Source organism: Oxyura jamaicensis, chromosome 9, assembly GCF_011077185.1.
Source record: "Oxyura jamaicensis isolate SHBP4307 breed ruddy duck chromosome 9, BPBGC_Ojam_1.0, whole genome shotgun sequence".
NCBI classification, from domain to species: Eukaryota; Metazoa; Chordata; class Aves; order Anseriformes; family Anatidae; genus Oxyura; species Oxyura jamaicensis.
In genome coordinates, this window is record NC_048901.1 from 25425260 (window position 1) to 25451801 (window position 26542).

At 48.9% G+C, this 26542-nt stretch overlaps 2 protein-coding genes and 1 long non-coding RNA gene across 4 annotated transcripts; 2 read left to right on the forward strand and 1 right to left on the reverse strand.

Annotated features, from left to right (window-relative positions):
* Positions 1–2024: 2024 nt before the first annotated feature.
* On the forward strand, positions 2025–9948 carry CLRN1 (clarin 1). 2 transcript variants are annotated; one of them, XM_035335232.1, is made up of 3 exons: positions 2025–2627; positions 8241–8424; positions 8877–9948. In XM_035335232.1, the coding sequence occupies exons 1-3, from the start codon at positions 2375–2377 to the stop codon at positions 9178–9180; spliced, it is 741 nt and encodes a 246-aa protein (XP_035191123.1). In that variant the 5' UTR covers positions 2025–2374; the 3' UTR covers positions 9181–9948. The 2 variants fall into 2 exon arrangements, with proteins under 2 accessions (XP_035191123.1, XP_035191122.1); XM_035335231.1 differs by having other exon boundaries at positions 2033–2627; positions 8241–8420; positions 8915–9948.
* On the reverse strand, positions 5282–9156 carry LOC118171816. Its single transcript, XR_004753408.1, has 2 exons — positions 9025–9156; positions 5282–6856 (listed from the first exon to the last, which is right to left on the reverse strand). It is a non-coding gene; the product is annotated as an uncharacterized LOC118171816 (long non-coding RNA).
* Positions 9949–13277: 3329 nt separating the features above from the next.
* On the forward strand, positions 13278–21046 carry MINDY4B (MINDY family member 4B). The gene is made up of 11 exons (XM_035335233.1): positions 13278–13405; positions 13646–13673; positions 14621–14653; positions 15423–15542; positions 15975–16066; positions 16649–16814; positions 17290–17355; positions 17901–17971; positions 18821–18893; positions 19747–19927; positions 20571–21046. Exons 1-11 carry the CDS (start codon positions 13290–13292, stop codon positions 20711–20713), a joined length of 1089 nt encoding a protein of 362 aa, XP_035191124.1. The 5' UTR covers positions 13278–13289; the 3' UTR covers positions 20714–21046.
* The last annotated feature ends 5496 nt before the right edge of the window (positions 21047–26542 follow it).

Consider the following 26542-nt stretch of genomic DNA (forward strand, 5'->3'; position numbering starts at 1 on the left):
CCCCGCCTGGCACCGCCGGGAGCCCCGAGCCCAGCCCCACGCTCGTGCACAGAGCCGGCTTCCCGGTTGTGGCATCGTTAATCGCAGCGAGGGGGAAACGGGCCAAGGACGACAAGTCGTCGCCCCAGACGAGGCAGACGAGCATCCAGGCCGGCTGTTAGTTACCGTCCCTCGCCCCTATGCCAGCCAGCCACAGCAGCGCTTTTACAGTACTCCTTGGTGACTTTGCTTGTTCTTTAACCTTGGCCTCGAACAGTGACTCCCTTAATTCTTGTTCCAGTGTGACATTAACAGAAAGCCTGGAGTCCAGTGCCTCTGAGGAAAAAGCAACAATAAACAAAACCAAGTATTTTCATTTTCCCTTTTTGTCTTTCATTTGTTGCATCTGCTTTGGTTTGGTCATATATTCAATGTAGCATTCACTGTAGTGGAGCACACAGCATTTGCAATAAAATATTTTCTGTGATCGTCAGATACCTCAGCTTCACTTTTTTCAGTTAATTACCTGTGGGATAAAATAACCAATTATTTCCTTTGCATGTTCCAGAAGAGGGAAGATGTTACAAAAACCTGTCAAAACGTTCCTTGAAAGAGACCTTCCTTTTCTGCCAGTCTAACATGAAAGCATGTTAATTTCTCTTCCTGTGTCTTCCTTTCCTGTATTTGTTTTGTAAACAAAGAGCATCCCAGGTACCATGGAATAGTATTTCAGCAGCTCAGAAAGCAACATTGTTTTCCTGTGCAAATATAAAGAAACAGACCCTGTAAATATCTCCTTAGCATTCAATCCGGAATTCAACAGCTAGATTTAGAAAGTGATTCGTACTGTCTACCAAGAAACATACCAAAGGGTTTCGGAACAAGTCTGTCAGAACCCGTAGTTGATACGGAACGTTCCCGTGACAAGTTGCTCCAAAGCAAACTCCAGGACCCTTCTCCACGTTCAGTTTCCAGCTTGTCTGTGCACCAAGTTCTCTCCAGCCCACCCCCCTCTGCCTTTATGCCACCAGCCACTGCCTGGGGCAAAGCCCTAGGAAGGGAAGAAGGTGGGAAGAAGGCTGTGGCATAGACGTGCATACGTTCAAGTCTTGCTTTCACTGCTACCATGTGGTGATAGTTACACTGAAATGCTGTACTTCTTCAGGGAATAAATGCATTCTGCTTAAGTGTTCAAAATCTTTAGAAATAAGCATATTTCCAAACCTACTGCTCAACACCATGCCCTGTGCAAGCTCAGTGGGGCCAGACTCCAGTGACAGTGCCATCTTTTGGTTACATGTCGTGATCATGCATGAGGCAGTTTTATTTAAGCTTTAGCTTAAAAAAAAGCCATGTCTGTGCCCAGCCTTGCTTCATTTTAATTCTAAGCCTGTCTAAAAACATATGTAGTTAAGCCAGACTTAGTTACATTTAAGCTTAATCGGTATGTTACTCTTTAAGCTTAATTGATTTGATACTCTTAAAACATCTGAAGAGTATTCCTACCACAGACATGCATCCAGATAACAAAGCACTTAGCTGAATTGGTTTGGTTTGGAAAATAGAGAAGAACCCTTGTGTTGTCTAGAAATCGTTAGCAGGCAGTAAATCGATGCTGCCAGCCACGGGGCTGACCCCAGGCCATGCCCCGGGGAGGCAGCACACCAGGGCAGCCCCAGGAGCAGCAGCAGGGACCCAGCCATGGGCACCCGACCTGCGTGGCCTGGAAAACCAGGCAGAAGAGTTTCCCAAAGCATCCTGCCGCACGCAGCAGCCGGGGCAGGAGCAGATCCAGCAGAGACACCTCTGTGCCCAGGCAGAGCAAGCGCCAGGTGTCGCAGGGAGGGCTGCCCGGCCCAGCCACCACACGCTGCCTCCTGGCTGCGTTAGGAGTGCCCATGACGGAAAAGAGAGCAGCTCAACACTGCTAGCTCTAGAATAATTCCTGGAAAAATAAAGCCCTCTAAAAACGTTAATTTTGGATGGGGGATAACCAGACAAGCAGACAAGCCCGGTCCTGAAATCCTCAGGTCACCCAGCCGGACAAGGGAGGAACGGGGCACTCCTCAAATTACAGAGGTTCCTTCTGTTATCTTAGACCTTCGTTATCAAGTGACACAGGATGCACTGAAACACTCCGCAAGCTGCTTTTTCCAGGCTGGAGCTACACAGCAAACAGAAAGGGAGAGGGAAAACGCAGACGTCCCCAGCCCCTCGCAGGGCAGCGCACACCGCGGGGCCTCCCTGCCCAAGCCCCCGAGGAGGGGGCTCTGTGGAGGGGGCTGCCCGCACGAGCGCGGCTGGGCTGGGCACCCAGCGCCTGCCCACCAGGGCGATGGAGAGCTCCTCGCTGCCTGGCTGAGGCTGCATCGCCCCAAGGACTTCGCGTGCTACCATGCCAGCCCAGCAGAAGAAAATCATCTTCTGCATAGCTGGGGTGTTCAGCTTCGCTTGTGCCCTGGGAACTGCAGCAGCCATCGGCACTCAGCTGTGGATTAGAGGAACGATCCTCTGCAAGACCGGAGCCCTGCTCGTCAACGCCACCGGGAAGGAGCTGGAGAAGTTCATCGGGGAAATCCAGTACGGGCTTTTCTATGGCGAGCGAGTGAGACAGTGTGGGCTCGGGGGGAGACCTTTTCAGTTTTCATGTGAGTAAGAAAGGCGCTTGAATTATTTAACACTGTGCTGCTCTCTGCTAAGGGAACCAGGAGATAACTGCCCTGGTATCCCCTTGTTTGTTCACAGACCTTAACAGGCATGAAGATCTCTAAAGCCTAATGCTACCCTTACAGCATTTCAACCTTCGGGTTTAAATTACACTTTTCTGATACTAGCAAAGCCATACTAATGTTTTCAGCAGTTTGTGTTTCAATTACACACATATCTACATTTCAAAGATATATATGTATTTTAAAAGTAATTGCATATATTATTGTTTGTCAATTAATCTTTATCATCTTTCTGCGCATGTCAACATTACATCCTCTGCTCTGCCATGAAAGAAAAATAAACTAGCAGGAATCTCATGACAGAAATGGAGGTATAGAAGCATTTTGCTGCTGTTGAGAAACAAAGCAGCCTGAAATTAGTAATCTGCTGTATTAATTGGAAAAACATCTGGTTGATACTAGCTGACATTCAGACAATTGATCTGCAAATTGAACTTAGTAACCAACATTCAAAATCTTATGAAAGACTGCTAGCAGTGGTTTTGCTTTACATGTAATATTCATAACCTGTTCATCTTCAAGGATAAGAAGATCAATGAAGTGATCAAGTGAAGACATTTTGCATGTAGCAACGCTAAACAGGTGATAAATCATTTCTTATGCATACTGCATGCCACCTGAAATTATTACAACACAAAATTTGGAAGCAATCTGCTAAAGCAGCACTGGCAAATTGCTTACATGAGTTATCTAAGGCAAAGTAAGGTTACCAGATTAAGCATCATAAATGGTCTACTACATAATATTTCTCCAAAGCGGTAGACCAGACTCATTTAACACAATATGAAGACTTACCTTCTCTAATTAAATCCCATCACTAATTTATTTAGCTAGCTGGAAGCTCTCGGTACCACTGCACACTGTGGCTGTGAAGAAAGATGTGCTGCCCTGCAGGTATCGGCTGGAGAAAGTTTTCAGAGCGGTCCACAAAGCCCCAAGGAATTTGTTTCCTACCGTGGGTCGAGCTGTCCCTTCCTGTGAGCGGTTGCCAGCCCTGTGGCCAAGACCTGCTAGGGCTCCCAGCCAGCGCTGATGGGACCGTGGGGCTCTCACCTGCCTCAGACAGGCCCAGCCCCGGCGCTGCCGAGCAGCCCCACAGACATCCCGTCCTGCAGGGAAAGCCAGCCTGAGCCAGGGGCAGCAGCTGGCTTCTGCTCCTTATCAGCTGCTGAGACTCCCAGACCCTGAGATCATTTCCTTGCCTTGCTCAAGCTCCTGTCTGTACAGTTCTGCTTTCTTAAGTTTGTGTTATGGCTAAAATACGTTAATGTACTGCTAGGGTGATTCTACCAACAGTTTCTTTGAAAACAGAGATTAGGCATTCAAAGCTTTCAGGAATTCCATAAAGAAAAAATGGAAGAGTAATTCACTCAACATCAGTAAATGTCTTTTTTTTTTTTTTAAGATGGAGAAATTAGATTTGAAGCAGGTGCTTTAATGCCTGTTCTCAGAATCTGAGCCCAATGTTGGATTTAATTCCATGCCTGAGACCCCCCATGCCAGAAGGGAAGCTGTGATACGCCTGTGGCAGGGCAGCATCCCTCCCTGGGGAGGGCAGGCTTCCTTCCAGGTGCCTGGTGGCCCAGCACACTGCTGGCAGCGGATCATCACCCAGGGCAGCAGCGTGAGCAGGTCTGAGTGGAACCTAAGAGCCTCGACAGACCCAGAGCAGCCTGCCCAGTCTGCCTAGGGGCATTCTTCTGCCTTTTAGTTTCCTTTCGTGCAAGTCAAGCATTAATAGAGAAATACTTCAGTAGGCCCCACTCAATGTTACAAGCACACTGTGGGTGATCTGCCCTGGAATCCTTTAGGTAGCGCATGCAGAAGAGATAATAAATACTGCAAGGTGATCTCTGGCAGCGTGTGCACCCAGAACGTCTCCTGGTCACAGCCCAAACAGCTCCACGAGCACCGCAGGTCCCGGCTTCACCTCCCTGCTTTCACCAACAACCAGCGGGAAGCATTGACGTCCTCTTCACAAGTTGTTCTCAGATCTTTTATTCAGACTAAAAAGCAAATGCAACAGTTATTTTAATAAGATTAATATTTAGAAAACAATGGTTGTGCGGCTTAGCAAAATATGCATCCACCAGAAGCATTCACTTCAGAGACCAGACCCAGAGAGGCCGGTTCGCGCTCCCTGAGGCCATAGGAGACCCTTTCCGTCTGAGCCAGAGCTCTCGGACACTCACTGTGAGCTCCCAGAAAGCAGAACCACCATGTACAATATCCACGCCTGTCGTTCAATGCACCAAAGTGCGCTTTAGCATGTCTAAGAAAAGGCATGGAAAATAGGCTAAATGATTTAGTTCTATGTTTGTTCCCATTAAACGCTCCCCTCTGAACACTGTATCTCTTTTAATTGTAAAATGAATTTGCTCTGCCAGCAAACCCTGTTAGGCTGGGGAAAGCCTTCTGCCTCATTTGCTCTTGCTGATTCTCATCTGTTTCTAGGTCAGCAGTTCATTTTCTAAAGGTCACTGGCATGCATACTAAAACACTTTCATTCATTACAATGAAGGAATGTTTTTCTTTCAAGACAACATTGTTACTGGAATTAATTTTTCCCAATATGTCGCTTATAAAATTTTAATGACAGAAACTATAATGCAGGTGCCAAGGGAAAGAAAGATTCAGCACAATGCAGTAGCATACTTGCTTAAAATAAACAAAAATCTGTATTATTAAATAAGTTCATGTTCTCCCAAAGGATTAGGTAGTGTTGCATGAAATAATGCTATTCCTTGCACAAATTCTGCACAAGCAATGACTGGTCAGCCTTTAATGGCTATCTTGACTAGTACAAGAATAAAACTACTTTGCAGCATATTAGCAGTACAGCTGTTTCTTACACTTGTAAATACATAAGATTTGTAACTTTTTGGAGTATTTTACGGTCCAATAGACACAAGGCTATTTTCCAAAACCCACTTAGCTTTACTAGGATGAGATAAGCAATTTAGCCACCAGCAACAACTGGGCATGGCCGCCAGCAGCAGCTGCCTCCCACGCATGGAGGTTCCCCCTCCACACCAAACGCACCCGGTCGGTAACGGGGCGGCCGAGGGCGAGCATCGCGCTGCAGCGTGCCCGCAGGGCTGTGCGTGCTCCACGGGCCCCGCACTGCCCCTCTCTGCTCTCAGCAGATATTAGCAGCACAAAGCAGCAGTCAACACAGCTTCGGGAGCAATGCACAAACATTTGTGCCATTAATTTCCCTTTCGTTCAGTCAGGCGATAAATTGGCTTGATACCACATTACCTGCTTCTCTGTATTTACTGCATTGCAGGCTACAAAATGTTTGCTGGTAAACGTTTTGCAAGGTAGGTTAATTTACGTGAGGCTTACTCCTCCCAGCACATTGCAGCTGCAGCGAGGCAGCTCCAAGGTGTTATTACCCTGCTTTAATCGTGCCCCTGTGGATCAGCAGCAGCTAAGTGTGTTTGATGATTACTTCTGAAATACCCATTGTCACTAAGCAAACACGAGTGATTACAGATTACCCTTATACCAAGGCTGATCAACTATCCCCTGTGCCCCAGCCAAGCAGGATCACACTTTGAAATAATACTAAAAAACTGCATTAAAAAAATATTTAAAATAATTCCTAACATTTGTCCTGATGGTCACACAGGCCGTTACACGGCTGAACCTCAGCACAGCCTCTGGTAGATCAGGCAGCAGTAATTAACTGTAAATACCAAATCACTCACAGCATGGCTGCTGCTCCCACTGTTAGGGTCTCCGTGTGCTGCATGGGCTCCCGAGGGTGGGCTGCTGGGGCAAGTGACATAGCAGCAAATGCAACCAGCGCTAACAAAGGCTTTGGAAGAAGTTATAGAGCATAGAGCAAGCACGTTGCATGGGCTGCCTAACAGGCAGTGCCCACACGTAACCAACAATGTTTTTCCTCTTGGCTCTGCAGGGCAAAACTCTGCTGCAAAAGCAGCTGCTTTTTGCCAGCCAGCAGGAGAACCAGCAGACCTGAGCAGCACTGGGTTTCATAGCCACACATTTCAATATTTGACACCTTGTTTTTATCTTGGTATCCTACTTTCTTATTGTAGGACTTCTCCACTTCTCATTAATTTATCTTCTCTTTTTGGCCATGTGCTTCCAGAAAAAAAAACATCCCTCAAATCTTGCACCTGAATCTTACACAGGGGAAAAAACTTCGATCACACAAAACACTACATCTTTCAAAATTTCATCGAGTTTGTGGAACATACTCCTATGATATAACCTCTGTGAATGACTTCTATTTTAAAATAGTGAAACGTGATACCAATTTGAGAAATTAAGATAACTACAGAAATATACCCTTTAATTAAAAAATAAAAACAAAAACATCATGTGATAGGAAACCTCCTATCCTTTTAGATGGCTTCAAATTAATTCTTCGGTATTGTCAATGGATTTTCACAGGGAGTTGCCATTACTTCCATTCTGTAAACATCCACACACATTACCTTCCCCCAAGTGTCATTCATTCTTGCAGCTTTTAATGTCACCCAGAAACAGATCACACTGCAGCTCACCTGTGTGTCAGTACCACAGGTTTACTAAGGTTTTCTTTTTCATTGTTAGATGTGGACCTTTAAATTAACACATTTATAGCTTAAATTTTCAGTTAAAAAAAGCACAGCCAAAATTCTTTGGGTATAAGCTTAACAAAACAGCAGTGAATATTTGTGCAGGTCAAAGTGGTGGAATCACTGCCTTCAGATGTAATGGAAATCAACATTACAGCCACGAGCAGTTCTTTGCTTTGCTAAGCAGCCAAGCCCTCACATTTCTACACTTGGGACACACAGACAGCACGCGGTATTGCACACCCAGTGAATATCCAAGGCACAGCAGAGCCTGCCACACACCAGCCAAACGATCTTCTCGCATGCCCGCAGGGTTAGGACCACTGCGTTCCCTGAGGCTTTGTCACTCCCATGTCCCACACCAGGCTCGCACCAGTGGGACACGAGCAGAGCCTGGCCTCATCCCAGCCCCCCTGCAGGACGGGGCCCACTGGTGCTCCGGGCACAACTCCGAGCACACCTGTGACAGTGACGGTGCCCAGCAAGGCGCCTCTCGTCCTGCATCGCAGTAAGCAATGTCTCATCTCATCCTCTGCATGTGTATTCTGGAAAACAAACTGCACTGGCCAGAGCAATCCAGTCCGAGAGACATGTTTTGTATGAATGCCGATCACTCCAGACAAGATCGGACACAGAAGTGACACTCGCACCAACTGTAACTAAGTTTGGATGCTAATAAAGGTCTGGGCAAAGCAATAAGTCAGTGAATGAGCTAAAGAAATATAATTTACCCCTCAGTAAGACTGCATGAGCATAGATGAAGGGAGTTGATTTCTGGATTTGCTGTCCACCTCCCCAAAAAACATCAATCTCTGGCCAAGCCTCTGAGGGACTTGAGACTAGATCTGTTGCATTTGGAAAAGCACAGTTTAAATAATTTGCACAAATTAACAGCAAATTGCTTATATTTTTATTGTTCATTATTGCTTGTAATTTTTAGTTTTTCCAGATCTGCTCAAAATCATCCCTGCAAGTATCCATGTGAGCATCATTCTCTTCTGCACACTGCTGATCATCTTTGCCCTGGTGGGAACAGGTTTCTTCATGTACAATGCTTTTGGCAGCCCCTATGAAACCCTGCATGGCCCTGTAGGGTTGTACCTCTGGACCTTTATTGCATGTAAGTACCATTCCACATTACCTGAATCTGGGATATTTTTTTGGCTGATTTATCAGCACAGGAGACTGTTAAGGACTATGGATGCATTGACTCTAAAGTGACAAAGTAAATCTAGGAGAGAGGTGGATAAGTTTGCTGTATTGACACCTGGCTTTCCTCCAAATTGTAGTCAGGAGACAAAACTCTGAAGTTCCCCATGGCAGCGGGTGGTGGGACAGGCCAGCAGGTAGCAGAGACGGGGCAGGCTGCCCTGTCCCCTCTGTCAGGAACACGGGGACCCCAGCACAGCCAGGGGGCAGTGAGCCCCCAGCACAGGGAGACAAGTGGGGAGGTCTGCTCGTGACACAGCCTGGGGTCTAGAAATAAGCTCCCAGTAAAAATTAAGTCATGATGGCCATAATAACACCATCAACACAGCATTTTGTTGTGATGAATGTAATATAGCCTTGCTGCCAGGATTTCTAATGTGATGAGCATCTCTCATGCTCTTTCAGGTTCCTGCAGTTGTCTCATCCTGATTCTCTTCTCCTCAGAGGTGAAGATCCACCACCTTTCAGAAAAAATTGCTAATTTTAAAGAGGGAAGTTTTACATTTAAAACTCACAGTGAACAGTTTGCAGATTCCTTCTGGATCATCCTAGGCTGCTCCTTGGTGCACTTCATGAACGCCCTCTTGATTCGCTTTGCTGGATTTCAGTTTCCTTTTTCAAAATCAAAGGATTCAGCGACAACCACTGGAGCAGTCGACCTGATGTATTAGATTTACATAATTTATGAACATTTAAAGCAAAGAGGTTTATCACTGCTATCTTCAACAACCACCAGGCATACTAACTTTTAAATGATTAGCTCTAAAGAAATTAAAAACAAGAGAAGGTTTTAGATAAATGTCAATGTGACATATGCAGTAAACAAAAGATAACATGCTATTTGGTGGCATCTAAATCAAAATACATTTTCTTTCTTGGAGTAAAACCTTATCAAGATATCTACTCTTCCTTCCTCCAGGAACTTATTTTAGAAGTAGGTGGTATGAACACAAATTAATCAATAGCATTGAACTGAATCTAGATAGTAAAATAAGTAGTTGACCACATAAGAGTTTGCTATCACCAGCAGCACAGTTTTGACCTTTAACTGTTGTAAAAGCCACGATGCAACCATCACATCAGGGCAGCAGACCACAAGGGGAAAGAACAGCAGGGCCAAGAGGAGAAAGCCCTCGGGCTTTGTGCCTCAGGCACTGCCCGAGAAGCCCCACTGGAGGGGAAGACATGGCTAAGCACCCAAACCCACCACTGACACTTTAAGCTTGTCACATGTGGCAATGCCATTAATTCTGTCCACAGACCTCTCTGGAGTTTTTAATTTTAAAAGCCCAAACTATAATTCTTTGACCCTGAATTCTGAGTTCCCCAGTGCAATCACCGCAGCTGCACGTATGACATGCCTTGGTTAATTGGTTAAAGGCATACACAAGAAAACTGCTGTTTTTTAACCCAGCCAGCAGCTCAGCACCACACAGACATTTGCTCACCACCCTTCCTTCCCCCCAGGATTGTGGGGAGAATCAGAAAAAAAAGTAAAAATGTTATGGGTTGAGATAAAGACAGATTATTAGGACAGAAAATTAATAATAACATGCACAAAACAAGTGATGCACAATGCAATTGCTCACCACCCACTGACCAATGCCCATCCCATCCCTGAGCAGCACCCCCAGCCCCCCCATATTAATTGCTCACCATGACATCAGATGGTATGGAATACCCCTTTGGCCAGGTGGGGTCAGCTGTCATGGCTCTGTCCCCTCCCAGCTCTTGCTGCACCCCCAGCCTGCCCGCTGGCAGGGCAGAGCGAGAAGCTGACCAGTCCTTGGCTTGGTGTAAGCACTGCTCTGCAGGAATTAAAACATCAGTGTGATATCAACATTATTCTCATCCTAAATCCCAAACACAGCACCCTACCAGCTACTCGGAGGAAAATTGACTCTATCCTAGCCAAAATCAGGACAGAAATGTAAGATGTAGAGGAGATGCAGAGTACTCCCTCCTGCTTACACAAGGGAGGAAGCCTGGCCGAGTACTGCTGAACAGCCACCCTGCAACACAGCAAGGCAGAGAGCACATCCAGGAATACAGCAACGTAACTCCCAGCCAGGCACCTTTTGTACTGTGCTACGCCCACCCAAGGCCTCACTGTCACACTTATGAAGAGCTCTGCCCAGAAAACAGCCAGTAAGTGCTCTCACATCAGGCAGTACAAATAAACAAAAATCAAAGTTCTCGGCAAACAGCAGCAATGGGAAGAAGCACCAGACACACTCGGACAGCAGGCTGCAGCTCAGCAGAGGCTGGCGAGGAAACACCTGAGGCTCTCCACCTTCAGACGTACAGGAAGCCAGAGGGGATGAACACTTCGGTCCCCGTGTCCCTGAACCTCTCTCTGCAAGTCAGGTAAAGCAACCAGGCCACTCACCCCAGGTACAGCTATGTCGGTCCAATTACTTGCATGCAGGCAGATCAAAAGAGCTTCACCTCAGCAAACACCGCCTCCACAGAGATGAGGCTCTCCTTGCATGGCACGGAACTGCACTTCCAAGCAAACCACAGGGGAGGTGCCCTAGGGGAGCAGGGGCTGCACCAGCTGCCCATTTATCTGCTGAAGTTGGTGTCCGCTTCGGGTGCAGCTGCAAGCAATGAGCAATCCCACTCATCACCCCTGGAGTCACCTTGCGTCTCGGGCAGCCTTGTGCCTCAAGCTGCAGCATCTTACAAGATGACCTTGCTGACATTTATGCCAGTTTTTATACTTCTGCTATGAATGGTAGAACAACCATGCTGACTGCTGGTTATTTTTGTAAAAGTTGTGTCATCTTTGTTCCTGCTCTGCCGAGCCTTGTACAGAACAACCCTGCCTCCCAAGCTGTATCGTATATGCCTAGTTTATAACAGTGTGTAAGCACTACTGCAGATTTCCATGACCACCAACACTTTTTCATAATTTTCTTCTGAGTTAATGTATGTTCTTGTTAATTAATATTAATGCAACTTCTTAACACATATTACGTTTCATTGTATTACTTACCATAGAGCAAGTAACGGGAAGTAATGTTTCATCCTTCTTGTTCCTGGTGCTTTATGAAACCAATCTGCTTTCAGCTCTGCTGCCCCGCGGGTAGCTCAGAGATGAGAGGTACCGGCTGCTCTCAGCGCCGCGCCTGCCCTGTGACCCTCGCCAGTTCTGAAGAAGGAGCAAGCCGGTATTTGTAAAGCAAAGAGTTGCACAGACCTGCCTCAGTGCAGAAGATCAACCTTCTCACCACGTTTGCTGTGCAGAGAGGGGCCCGGCTTCTGGGGAGCCCCTTCACAGAGAGCTCCTCTCCGTCCCACCCCATCCCCTCCCAGCCCACTCTCAAGTATGAGGCCAGCTGTTAAAGCCATGCTTGTCCATTTCCCAAGGCAAATATAATAACTTCTTACTAACAAAATAAAATCTTGACAATATTTGCATTGGACCAGCTGAAAGCAACAGTTGCAGCGAGCATGAGATGCTCAGCTCAGGCTCCTGGATCAACACCAGCATGTACTCTGTGGATCACTTTTAATCCATGAGCATCAACTAAAGTTTTGCTCTGCATCATTTCTAGACCAGTAGGTTTCACAATTAAAAAATACTTTTATACAGTTTGGAGAAATATGTTAATACATTTTGAAGGTTCTTGAAAATTCAGATTTTTTTCTATCACAATAAAAAAAATAGTTTGCATGTGTGTCTGTATGTGTGTGCATGCAGTGGGCATACATATAAACACAAACGTGCAATACACAGGGTGTGTATCAGGCTTATACTGCCCACCCAGCGATGCCGACCCAGAGGGGCTGCAGACACGGGTGCTCCGTGCCTGCTGACCCCGTGCTTCGGCACACGGCTGTGAAGGGAGCTGGGGCCGCACCGGTGCCTCTGCTGGGGGACTCTTTTGAAACAGATCCACTTTTACTTTTTTTTGCTGCCAAAGGGACTATGCCAAGCAGCACCCGCTTAAAGAGTAAACGCAGTTGGCTTCTGTGCTGTGGCACCAGCAGCATATCCAAACTGAAACCTACTTGCAGAAACTTTGCTACAGAGTGCAGCCAGGAAATTACACATGTCTGCAGATGCTGGGGCGTGGAGCAATGAAGGTGTTGGTGCAGTGGGAGAGATGCCAGAGGAGACCCCTGCAGGGGCAGCTGGTGCCCTGGTGGGGTCCTGAGGCCAGTCTGGGGCCAGAACCGGGCAGCCCCCCTGCCAGGCCCACACCATCCCCAGGATGCTGCCAGCGGGGCTCTGCTGCCTGCGCTCCCCTGGCGGCTTCCCCCACGCTCCCCTCAGCTCACCCACATGAGCTCAGCCTCGTGTTTTTACACCAAAATTTGGAGGGATAGCCCTGGTGTACAGGTTATCACAAACCAAAACAGAAGGAAACTAACAAGACTCCCATGACCACAGCAACAGGAAACCAGTGAATTTCCCACAGCTCCATCAGGCAGAGCCACTGAGCCCTGTCCCTGGGAACACCAGCCTTCTGGCAAGCCGGCAGGCACCGACCAACATCCTCCTTCCTGCAGCTTGAGCCCGTGGCTGCATGGTGCCTGCAGAGCCGTGTCGTGCTCTGCTCCGCACCACGGCCCCAGCCCTCGCAGCCCGGCTGGGCCCCGCTGCATCCCCCCACTGCGCTCCCCTGGGGCCCAGCTGCAGCCAGCAGCGTCTCGGATGAAGCCCTGGTGCCCCTCAACAGCGAGCAGGAAAACAGACCGTGACCAGCACTAATGAAAGTTTAATCACGATGCGGCAGCGGGAGGTGACGGTGAGCCTGGGGCCGCGGCTCCGATGGGCGAGCAGGGAGCCGGGCACCCCGGGCACCCCGGGGCGCAGGCAGCACTGGATGAGATCTGCAACAAAATTTCAGATCTGAACAAATGGAGGGAAATCTTTCATTTCCGTGGGTAAGGTTTTTGTCTCCCTTCATTATCACACATTTTAAATTCCGGACTTTTTGTAACATTAAGTTATATTTCATCACAAGACTTATGTGAATGCAGAAAAGGTCTTCAAGTACTTTGTAACACAAGTGCAACAGCTTTTCCTCTTCTTCTCTTCTGGAGTTCTTATCTAGCTGGTCTCCTGTTCCTTAATGCATTAACAATGCCTCTATTTTATGTTTTGATTTATATTTTATTTTTCAGTTTGGAAATCAGTACTACTACTCATCAGGTAAGCGTTTCTCTAAAAGATAACATTTTGTACTTGTCTACCAGTTTTTGCAACTGTTTTGCCACATTATCCTATTGAAGAAATTACTCATCTGAGCGTGCAGTACAACAAACAGCCTTTATAGAGACATTTCTTGTGCTCCTTTTCTAAGAAACATGCATTTTCTTCAGGTATTTAAAGATATGTTTTCCAGATCTGAATCAAAATAGCAAAGTATTTCAATATAAATTGACATTTCTGTCTAAACATAACACTTTTTATGGTCAATGGTCAATTTTAGAAGACAGGAAAAAAAAAATACTAAGTGAAGAACATAAAATACAAGTATTTGGAGAACCTATTCCATCCTCCGGCTGACAAGCACTGAAGCTTATTTCCTGAAATTTGGACAACCACAACATTCTTCTTCTACAGTATAATCATTTGCTTGTGTGGGAGTTATTTTTAACAATTAGCTAAAGTTAGTTGGAAGTGAAGTATACAAATGCACATTTGTCTATCTATCACAAACGTATCTAAGCTTCACACCCTCATCAGTTTATACACAGTATAACAACTTAGGAGCATGAAATTGATATTTGAAAGTAAATATAATGCACCTTTAAAACAAATAATTTGTAACTAAAAATTGACCATGTTTACCCAGGCCTGTTTTAAGCAGAAATATCCCCAGTTTAGCCTGTTAGTGTTGAAGGGGGCTGTAAAGGGTAGTCCTGCTGCTGCCCATCAGCCCTGTGTGCTGTCACCTCTGCTTGTGCCGGGGGCTGGAAACCCTGGGAGCGCGCCAGGAGCCAGCCGTCTCCGAGCACCTGCCCCTCTCTCCCTTCCTCCAGGGACGCCCGGGCTGCGGGACGGACGGAGGGCACGGAGCAGGTGGTGCCGGAGGGACCCCGCAGCCTCGCTGCCTGCCCGCGGGGCCCCGGCCTCCCCCGGCCTCCCCCAGCCAGGGCGGCCAGCCGCTCTCGCTGGGCATGGCGACGGTGAGCGGGGCTGCTACGGGCACGGGCCGGCCCTCATCCCCCCGACACAGGGCGCGGGAACCTCATCCAGAGCTGGTCTCACCGGGCCAAGGGCTGCAGCCTGCTGCTATCGGTTACAGGAGCACATCATCGCAGTTACTTATTTATAGGATTCTTAAAGAACACAGCTGTAACACAACCTCAAAACCAACATGCTATACTTCACGTCAGATAATAGGTCAAATGGCAGGGCACACAATGTCCCTGCCTCTTGGTGCTTTCCTAGGGAATAGCCTCAGAACAGAAGGCAGAAATTCAGGAGAGCAGTAGGATGTTTTTCTGCTTGCCCACATAGCTTGTCTCCAGAGCACAGTGCTTGGTGCCGGCTGCCCCTGGGCCGTTACCGAGGGGCTTTTCCAAAAGCTTGGCGGGTTTTCTGCAGGGGGGTGGCAGAGGGGTCCCCAACCTTGCTACCTGTGACCTCCAATACAAAACCCATCACCCGTCACTGTGGCACAAACATAATAAAACGCTCAAGAGCTTGAAAAGCCTGGCGAGGGCTGCCAGGCTGAGCACAGCCCCAAAAAAGCTCCCATCCTGAAGAGATGTGGGCACAGAACCTCCCCGAGGGTCAGCTTCACGGGATTCCACCTGCTCCATGAGGAGCCCCCAGGCACAAATCACATGGGTCAGAGCAAACAACTTGCATGTTCAGGGATGTGTGCCTGGTGGTTTTGCTCTGAGGCTGCGGATCCTGCAGGAGCTGCACCCAGCACCTCTCCGTCCCCAGGCGCTGCGGAAGGTGCTGTTCGGGGACGCGTCCCGCGTCTTCAGCCGTGACTGGGCACAAGCGCACTTCAGGTTTCGCGAGCCACACTCCGACCTGGCCTGCGCTCTGGAGGCAGACAAGGTAACGCTCCAGTGCCACGTCTTCGCCCCGGGCCAGCCCATGGGATGTGGCAGCCAGAGGTGCTCAGGCACACACCCGTACACCTGCAGACCTGCAGACACCCCTCCCGCCCCCGCTCTGGTGACACAGGGTGGAAATACTGGAGCAGATTTCAGGGGAGCAGGTATTCTGATCCAGCAGGGCCACCACGGGCGCTGCTTGCATAGAGACTTCTTATTTTTAGGCACACGAGATCTTTTTCAATTTACTTTTCTATTTATCTCAGAAGTTAGCAGCCATCCTGAATTACCAGGGAGAAAAGAAACACTGCTCCCCTTGCTGCTGGCAGCAGGATGGCTCAGCCGGTCAGAATGCTGCCATTTCCAGAGGACCTGCACAGCTCAGCTTGTTTGGGCTCATCAGCGCTGGCAAGTGTTTGCTTTCTGTTTCTAGGGGGGAACAAGAGCCATTCAGATGGCTGTACAAGGGAACATCATTAAATATCTGCTCTTCGTAAGAAACACAGAATATACTCACCTGGAAAGGTAAGCAGATGAGCCTTCCCGGGGAAATACAAAAACTGTTTCCTTGCATTATTAGAACTAATAAAACTAGCACCCGCCTCCAAGTTTTACCAGATGAGAACTAACTTCAGGGTTGCAGCTACAGATGGGGACTTGCACCCTGCAGGAACGCTGTACCTGGCTCCCAGGCAAGGATTTTCCCACCAAACCTTTGCTGCTGCAGGAGTGGTGCTTGCTTCCTCGGCACCACCTCCGTGCTGTGGTCGCAGCGGGACACCCCGCAGCACGCGGACAGTCCCCACGCTGCTGGAAACACCGGGGGCGATGGGCACGGCTCCCTTCCTCAATGCCCTCCTGCCTTTACAGGTCCGCTCCTTAGAGCTGTGTGGGCCTGACTCAGGGGATATTCAGGCAGGACAGGGCTGTGGGGGCTTGGCGGTGAGCGGACCGCTCCAGCCTGAGGGTGTGGGGACTCTCTGTGCCCTCAAGGATGGGCACACAGCCAGCAGGCAGCTGGTGGGGACAAGGGGCAATGGGGACACAGAGCCCCTGCTGCCACTGCCCCCGCCTGCCTGCCGCACTCTGCTGTGACCTGCGCTGCAGATTGTGCAAAATAAGCCAAAAGGAGCAAGGAGAGGCCCTGGCTGCAGCCCTGGCAGACAGCCTCTGGGCAGCAGGAGAAGGTCGGGAAGCCACCGTCTGCCTTATCTCAGCAGCCACCCACTTCATCCCTACCGCAGACTACAAAGCAGACAACTTCACTGAACAGGTGAGTATGAAAACACTTTCTGTAAACATTTCTTTAAAGATATTTGGCTTGAAGATTTTAGAAAAAAAAAAAAAAAAAAGAATCTCATAAACCTGTTCCCTAACTTACGACTCATCACAAATTATAAGCACACAGGCCCCACAGCCCAGCTGGAGCTTGGAAGATGGTTCTGCCACCTCATGAAGGCTTTAGGTGAATCCAGGGGCTGTAATCATTTTTCATTAAAGACTGGTTTTTCTTCTGGAAGAAAAAAGGAAAAAGAAAAAAAAAAGAAAAAAAAGAAAAAAAAAAGTTGACTTAAGGAAGCGTTTCCTTTGACTATTTGCAAAAACTTGAACTCCACAGTTGAGGAATGGTCAGAGTAATTTCTTGTGTTAGTCCTTCATTTGTCTGAAGGAAACACTGAATTAAAAAGCTCTGCTTCTTGACATAATGTCTCCTTTTTGGTTTCTCACCTTATGGTTTTGCCCTGCAGATTCAGCTGTTTAACTTTTTTGAGAAAGCAGCAGCTCAGAAATTTATCTTCGACCACATCAATTGTGTACGTATGGAATATTTACTTTATTGTGAGTTATTTTCTGCTTGCCCCTGATCTCTCACACAGAAGTGGTCCTGGCAGACCTCTATAGCAGGGCCTTCAGCAGGACAGCCAGGCTGTTAGCCCCAGTTGTTCAGGGACCATTCCTAGCTTTTGCTTTTTTTTTTTTTTTTTTTTAACTACGGGAAACGATCCCACTGCCACTGCAGTCACTGGAACCTCACCACAGATACCAGGCAAACAGGGGTAACATCTTATACATTATTCAAATTGGCTTCTTGCACCTTTACGAAAAAAAAAAATAAAAAAATAAAAAAGAAGAAAAAAAACATACTGAAAAATAGGTTAGTCAAGAACTGGACTTCTTTTTTACACTTGGTCCTATTGCTACAGAATTAGTCGCAAAGCCAAAGCCTCCCCACATTAATACCATATTCATTTGGCTATTTGTATTTATCTAGGATTGATTTAAGCAGAGGATTTGTTTTAATTAAGCATCACATATGCGCCATAATTCCTTCCCTATGATTACTTTTTTCTTTTTCCAGTTCAAAAGCGAAGGAAGTAAGGGACTGATCCTGTTTTTATACAGTTTAATTTTCTCTAGGACACTGGAAAGGTATGTTTCAATTTTTTAATTTTCTTCTATTCTAGTGACATCTTATGAAATAGTCTTTTTGTTATTTTAGTTAAATGCGCACTCTTAGACTAATGAGGAGAAGCAACAGCCAGAGGAATGTAGAGCTACTGGCTGAGTTTGGAGGAAAAAGAGGCTGATACTGTACAGTTACTGTGTGTCCTTCTCGAGCCCACACGTCCAGGAGCAGGCAGGAGGGAGCAGCAGAGAGGCGATGCGCCTGGCTGCACACACAGGAAGAACAATGCGCTGTACCAAACCAGGAGCTATTCTACTGGTAGCCATATTCATAGTTACAGCTGATTAAACTTAAACATGAAAATCACAAAATGTTTATTTAAACACAGGAAAAATATATCAGCCTAACTTTATTAGCAAAGGAAGCTGCTACAGCCTTTCTACAACCAATGTAATTGCATTTGATGCTGCAGACAGATACAGAGGCATCGTTGCACCAGTGATTCATACTGACGTGACACTCGTGGCTATTGAGCAAAAAATTGCAGTGCTACTTCAAATAGTTATATTCAGGTTAAACTTGGGTGTAGTTGAGGCACTGACTGAAATCTCTGTTCATTTTGCAGAAGGTTTGAATCTGACCCTAGCTTTGAATTTTAACAGAAATGGACCTGAAATGCAAGAGCTCAGGAGGAGCTGTAGGACACTGTGTAGACACTGTGTAGAGTGTAGGACACTACAGCCGTGCTCAAAAAAGAAAAATAAACAATTCTGTGAAATTTCTTTCTATTTTTCTTATTAGCCAGACATGACGTATAAAGCTCCAGTCACTGACCTGGACATTACAGCGATATTTTGTGTTTGGTTGCACAGGGTCCAGACAGATTTGGGTGGCACGACAGCTCATCTGTTAGAATTCAGTTGTGGAAATGTCATCTGCACACAGGTAAGATCAGCCTAACTTTCCAAGTGTTTCTGTCATTACTATTCCTCCTATGCTTGATTTTGGAAAACGCCCCGGGGGGCCCCCCCCCCCCGGTAATCACCTAAAAAAATCGTAAGGCGACAGAAGATGTTATCCGTGACCTGCCGGTGGTGCCATCGGAAGGCCGGTGGGAAGGCAGGGGTCCCGCAGCCACCCCGCGCGGTGCGGGGCCAGGCCCCAGGCTCCCAGCGCCTCCCCGCGCGCTGCTGCAGCCTGAGCGCAGCCCCCTCCTGCAGCCACTGCTCCAGGTCGTCCTGGCGGGCAGCGCGTGCCCCGGCCGCCGCTGCGAGGTGGGCTTCCTGCGCTGGAGCTGGGAGGAGGCCAGGCACCACGTGCCTCCGGTGAGCACTGTGAACCCCATCCCCAAACCTGCTCCCATCCCCAAACCCTGCTCCCATCCCCAAACCCTGCTCCCTTCTCCAAACCCTGTTCCCATCCCCAGTCCCATTCCCATCCCCAAAACCCACTCCCATCCCCAAACCCTGCTCCCATCCCCAGTCCCATTCCCATCCCCAAAACCCACTCCCATCCCCAAACCCTGCTCCCATCCCCAAACCCTGCTCCCTTCTCCAAACCCTGTTCCCATCCCCAGTCCCACTCCCATCCCCAAACCCTCTCCCATTCCCAAATGCCAGCAGCCTCAGGGGCCCTGCAGCTGGGCAGCACGGGCTGCCTTGGCTCCTGGTCATCCTCCAGACGAGCAGGCAGCAGCGCTGCAAGGCAATCCATACCTAGTGCGGTGTAACTGAGCTCCTGAGGAGCTCTGACAGTGCTGACAGTGAAAGCAGACCTGAGCTGCCCATTCCACCCCCAGGTCGGAAGCGTGCTGAAAACCCCTAAATTTCCAATCTGGCTGTGCAGCATCAACGGGATGCACAGCGTCCTCTTCAGCACCAACAGGCTGCTCTTGTCCGACTGGAAGATGGAGCACGTTTTTCATCTGTACTTCTACAACGGGCAGCGAGGGCAGATGAGAACAGCCCACCTCACAGTGGGTGAGCACCCAGCCTAACCCCGGGGGGCACCGAGATGTGGGTGTCACGCACAGGCGTGCGTGGAGCTATGTGTAGTGCTGCGTGTATCTGCTTACACACAACCCAACGGTGCAGTGTAGATGCGCACGAACAGACATACGCATGCAGCATGTCTGCGTTTCCCTGCCCGAGAGCAAGGTGCTGCCAGGTGCCCCGAAGCCTCACAGGCCCCGGGCAGTGGGGCTGCTCCTCGCAGCTCTGAGCAGCGCGCTCAGGAAGGGCGTTCCGTGCTCCCCAAGCACGGCGCAGTCACCTCCGCTTCCTGAACACCCAGCCCTTCGGCTCTCCTTTCACCGTGGCATTTTAAAAAGTTAGAAACTTGAAAAACATCACACTGAAGGGCGAGCCTGCAGGAAAGAGGGGTGAAGCAAGATTCACTGTCACGGTACGCTGCATGGCTGCAGAGGAGGCTGTGTGCACCTGTGCAGACTGCGACCTGCACACACGCGGCAGGGCAGCGCTTCCCCACGCTCCCCCCCCACCAGGTGGGCAGCCCACCCGCAGCAGCTCCGCTCTTTTGCATTTAACCTTTTTATTATTTTTTTTTGGGGGGGTGAGGGGGTGGAGGGGAACAAGATGCTTCTTAACTGCATTTCCTTTCCAGACACTCACTCGCATCACTGGGAAGAGGGCCGCTGTGCAGGCACAAGCAGCCCAGGGAAGAGGTCTCCGTCTCTGGAGATGGCGATCAGGACCAGGTGGCCAGGCGCGGCTGTCAGCTGGAACGGGACGGACCCCTTCTTCTGAGGCGTGCCGGCGTCTCCCCCTCCTGCCACAGAGCACTGCGGTCTGGAGGGGAAAGGGCACTGCCACCGGCAAAACCACCCGCGGGTGCCGAGCGGACGCCCTGCTCGGCGGGGCATCACACCTGCTCTGAAAGCCTGCACCAGTGGCGAGCAATCACTGGCGACGACACCGCCTTGCACACGATTTCTGGGTGGCGGGATGCAGTCTGCTTCTCACTGAAGTTGGCAGAGGAAAGAAAAGAGCATGGCAACATGATTTCCTTCCAGGCAGAGATGTTAAAAAAAAAATAAAAATAAAAAATGGAAGTGCTGTGAATGTGCTGAACACAGTGAAAGCGAAAACAATATTGAGTGTTGACAATACTGTGTGTATCAAGTTTATTTAATCCAGCGTAGGTAACTAGTTTATCTGGTTGCAACAAGAAGGGTGTTCTCCCAGCTCCCCCCGCTGTGACTCGCGTATCCGGATCGCTCCCCTCTGCTCTCAGCGCCAGGCAGAGCCCGGAGCCCCAGCAGGGCCCGTGGGCTCCTGGCACCCTGTGGCAGCCCGGCCGGGGCGGGCAGGGCGCCGCGCTGCTTGCACGCACGGGCTGCTTTCCACTTCCTTTTTTAGACGTTGCCCAAAAAAGATCTGTTAGTCATACCAAAATGTGTGTTGCTAATGACAACTGTACCGAGAACAATAAACCTTTCTGCAAGTGATCCTGAAATTTAGACTCTTAGCTGACAAAAGAGAAAAAAAGGGGTTGAGGGGGCATAACGAGCCAGAAATGCCTCTGGGATGGGAGAGGAGCCTGCTGGTTAGCAAGCTAATGTGGGATCCGCACTTGTCCTTGCTCCCTTCATAGAATCATAGAAACACCGAATGGCTCCGGTTGGAAGGGATTAAAGCCCCTCTAGTTCCACCCCCCTGCCAACGGCACTTGGAGCAGTTTGCCAGGGTGACGAAGCAGAGCCTTGCTGTCACCTTGCTGTCGCCTTGCTCCCAACACCCCGAGGTGAGTGTTGCTGCCTGGCACAGCCTGCACGCTCCCGCTCCAGAGGTAAGCCAGGTCCGCACGGCCCCTGCAAGCCACCCCTCGCCGTGAGCGTGCCGGGGGTGCCAGGGCTGGGACCTGGGGCACCAGGAGCAGGTCCCGGCCCCAGCCTCTGCCCCCCGCCCCCACGGCGCCGCGTCCTGTGCACGCAGGAACACAGGTGCAGAAATGCATGTGTGATTTCTAAAGGAAGAAAGAAAAACAAAAGCAGAAACCATGCTTCACCAGACTGATGAAACACACACTCGCTGCCTCCCTCGGGCTTTCACCCTTCTTCCCCCACACTTCTATGTCTTTTTATAACTGCAGTGCAAGGCTAAATTCAACATGCTAATTCCCCTCAGTGAGAACTAAGTTCTTGCTCATTTCTATTAGTTAAACTTGGCTAGGAAAAAAAAAATAGGTGAGGGACGGGGGAATTCAGCAGCTCTGACACCTCAGAAAGCTCTGTACCTGTGACAGTGAGCACAGCTACAGATTTTTTTTCTAGTCCATTTGCAGAAGACAAATAAACCTCTCACGCCCCACATGCCCAGGAGCGTTGTCACGCACTGAAACACAAGAGTATTTGGGGGGGCAGGGGCAACCTGAGAAACTGCTTAACACATTGGCAAGAAACACAGGACACAAATCCAGACATGCAGATGAAACTCATGCCACAATCTGGCACCTTGCATGAGTCAGTCTCAAAGAGACAATAAACACGGGAGCCCCTGGAAGCTCACGGACAAGGCGCAGGACTTTGCCTCCAGGAGACCTGGACACAGAGGAAGAAATGGGGTTACTTGTGTGAAATGGCTCCCGAGTGACACACAGGGCCTCCTGAGAGACCCTTTCCTTCATTTTTTTTTCTTTTCCAGAGTGCTTGGAGCCTTACAGCATATGACGTCCAGATTTTTTAAATTGAAATTGAAAAGCCAGTAACCTACACGTGAAATAAGAAATGCGTGTCCAGTTGCTGCACTGGGGTGTGCGTGCCTTTGGGAGCTATCCTGCACGCGCCCAGCGCCGAAATAAACTACGTACCTACTTTATAACTCATTTGCTTTGAGTTGTAGAGTTCTTCCATGAATCAAAACCACGTCGTGTTTTCACTGTGCTCTAGATGAGATTTCCAGAGGTTTTCTGCCAAGGAGATAGTTCCGTTCCCGACCTTGCGATTTCTTGAGATAAACTTTCCCCTAAATCTCCGTAAGAGGTGCCAGGTTTAACGCCTCTCATCTGTGTGTAAGAAAGGAGGGAGCAGGGAACAGCACAGCCACACAATCTGCTCTGCCAGACCTCACCACAGCACCAGGGGCTGGAAGCCTTTAAGAGAAAAAACAGCTTTGTGTTTTTTCACTCAGAAAAGAAAACCCCTTGGGTTTATCCAACTGACAACCACCTCCAGGTCTTCCAAACCGGCTGCTGAACCCAAAGTGCTGCGCAGGCCAAGGAAGCATGCGCACAGCAGTGGCTCACAAAATGCTCGCCTGCGACCTCCCCTGCTCGTGGCGCCCAGCCTCCTGCCCGGCGCTTCCCCTCCCGTAACCTCGACTCCTCAGTCCTCTTTGCTGATGACATTTTTCAGCTTTGTCCTGTGGTGACCCCCAAGCCTGATGCGATTTATGTAATTATCTAAATGTTCCCAGTGTTTGGACAGGGTTTCCTAAATACTGCAAGAACGACTGGACTTGATGTCATCCACAGCCGTAACAGTATCACGTACGTGGCCGCGCTCTGCCTACGTCCGTGCTTTGCAGTAGCTGATGCACACTGAAAACAAAAGCAGGACAGAGAAGCACTCTTTCTTCATAGACTCTCTTAACTTATTCTTGTTTTTTTGCAACTCATCAGCCACTAATTTAATCTATAAGGAAGCCCTTGTGTCACACGCACAAGTTAGCTTCAGAAATGAACAAATAAGAATACCCTTCAGTAAGCGTCGCAGACCAGGAGCTTGGCATGGCCGAGACAGGAGAGCACAGCCCTGCAGAGCAGCCAGGCACAGGTCGGCCAGGAGGTGGGCTCGGAGCTCTGCAGCCCAGCCTCGAGGCAGGGCCGGCCTGGAGGCTGCCGGGGTTCCCCGGGGCGTTCTGCAGCCCAGCCCTGAAAGCCCTGGGGACAGGCACGGCACAGCCTCTCAGGGCAGGCCAGCGGCAGCCTGCTGCTCGACTGTCCTAACGGTGGAGGAAAGTCCTTAAATGCAAACAGGCACCAATAATTCAGGAGAAAACAAGAAAACAAAGTAAAGATAAAAAAAAATCGAAAAAAAATTGTAAAATCAGGTACCACGGGAAACTTACTGGAAGATTACCAGAAGATGGTTGACACACTGGGTATCAGTCATCAAAAACGCACGTGAGATTTTCCACTTCAAACAGAAAGGCAACACAAGCACATAACCACTCTTCTGGGGACTTCCACCCATCCCACACACGCCTAAGTGGTTATTTACATCCTCATACTGGTTTGTTCCAGTCTGGACAGGGTAAGTATATACATATATATACACGCTACCTTTGCTTCCTTTCATAAACTACTGATTTCAGTCAATCCTGTTCAGGTGTTTTTCCCTTTTGTTTGTTTTCTTGGTTGGGTGTTGGTTTGGTGTTTTATTTGTTTGTTTGTTGAGGGGTGGGGAGCTTGTGGTTTGGTTTGGTTTTGGTTTTGAGGTCAGAAAAGGACTTAGCACACCAGGATGAAGGCTAGAATCTCAGAACCGATTAACCTCAACTCTCTAACTTCAAAAGAAACACTATCACACCTGTGGCAAAATTTTTGAAGATACCAGGAAACTTACTGAAACCTTATTAACTATAGCCTTTGTCAGTCATATAACTTCAAGAGAAAATGGTACAAGGTTTGAAAATAAAGCATTTCAACTGTACTACACCTGAATCTACCAAATTTCCCCTCCCCTCCCAGCAGTTAGCTATCAAGAGTATGGCTTTCTGCTGTGAACTCAGTTTTAATCGGAACGAGTTTGTTAATTCATTGGTGAAGAGCCTAAGTGTAATTTTATTCCAAGATGCCAAAATACTGTCACTGTGATTTTTTAAAACCTATTCAGTGTTAACTCCCAAATCCTTCCCCAGTTGCATCTGCTTACCCAGATCCTTCCTTAGTGGTGTCTCCTTTCTAAGGCTCCATGGAGAGAAGGCTACCATAGGCTTCAGTCAGTGAAGTGCCTATTTATACCTGTAAGGATTCAGCAGGAATTCAGGTACGTGTTTCACAGTGAGGTTTACCCTACAATACTGCTAATTTTGAAGGGGAAAACAAACAACAACAACAAACCACTATCACCTGAACTACATACTAAAGGATTTATTTTTTATTTTCTTTTCTTTTTTTTTTTTTTGGTATCTTGGGCTGTGTCATCTAGCAAGGTTTAATATCACTTCAGAAAAAAAAAATACTTAGAAAAAAAAAACAGACTTCTGATAATGAGACACCTTCTTTTTAATGAAAGTTGAGAACAGATAGTACCTTCATTAAAATTTTCACGTGGCTGAGAGTCGAGAATGAGTCATGCAGTTGCATATGCTAGAGGAACTTTGATAATAACACCATTTTAGGGAAGTGTTAATAATGCTCGCTGTGGGTATCTCAGAAGAAAGTATTGCTCATTTAAGGACATGAAGAGTCAAGTCACAAGGCGAACTCTTGCAAAAGTAATGTATGTAACTTGAACATTGTGCTGAGAGGGTAACTAGCCTTGTATTACGGCCCTCACTTTGGTCATCCAGATCGGTTGTGCTGCCCAGGGGCACTGAAACAGTATTTTGTATGAAAGTTCAGAACTGCGTCTAACCCCAGAGCAAGGAGACCCAGGAAGTCACAGGAGGCGGATGACTATCAAACTTATCTACAATAAAACACTTATTTTTTCTTCGGTCTTGCTATAAAACAAAAAGGACTTTGGAAGATGTCTGTCCTGAGACTGTCTTCACTTCTCCAAGGTTTCTAAAACACAGGTGTTTATAATGGCACGTTTAATTTTCAAACGCCTTTTGTCTGGGGAATTAAAATAGCCCAACTTACTTTACCATCTGATCCTCACATATAAAACAGTGCCGCAGAAGAAAGTATTTCATTCTAAGTAACATTTTTAAATAAAAATATCCTTTATTGTTCTTTTTCATAGTTTTTCATTACAAACCTTTCCTAAAGCAGTGCATCACACTGTGCCCGGTTCTCCCAGTACTCACGCGCGTGCTTACGCCTGCCCGAGTGACCGCCCTCGTGCCGGCCGATGCGGCTTTCGGGGCCGCTGGGTTGCGCACACCGCTGCTCACAGCCGCCGGCAGGCCGCTGGGTTCCCCACCACCGAGGTTCCAGCACCGAGGTGCTGCAGATAACGGTGCCAGTCGCACATCGCACGGCGCTCCCCCCAGCACCGCCACACGATGCCCCACGGGCTGTGCCCGGCAGGCCACCACCACAGCCACCGCGCGTTGTGCCCGGGCGCGGGACGGTACCGCTGGGCGACACCCGCCCCGCGGACAGCTCCGCTCGTGCCTCCGCAAGGCTCGCCCGTCGCCACAGCCCCGCTCTGCAGGACCGCCCGGGCTCGGGGACGGGCCCGCCACACGCGGCGGAAGGGCGAGCGGCAGAGCCGCCAGGCGAAGGCGGCTCCGGGGCCGCGGTAGGGCGCTCCGCCCAAGGCATTTCTGGAAGACGCCCGAGGTGCGCTCGGCCCCGCCGCGGCGCCCGTGTCCCCGCACAGCGACGCCCGCGGGGCCGGCGGCACCTCGGGGCCGGCAGCCGAGCAGCGCCGAGTCACGGCCGGGCGGCGGCGGCGGCCGCCC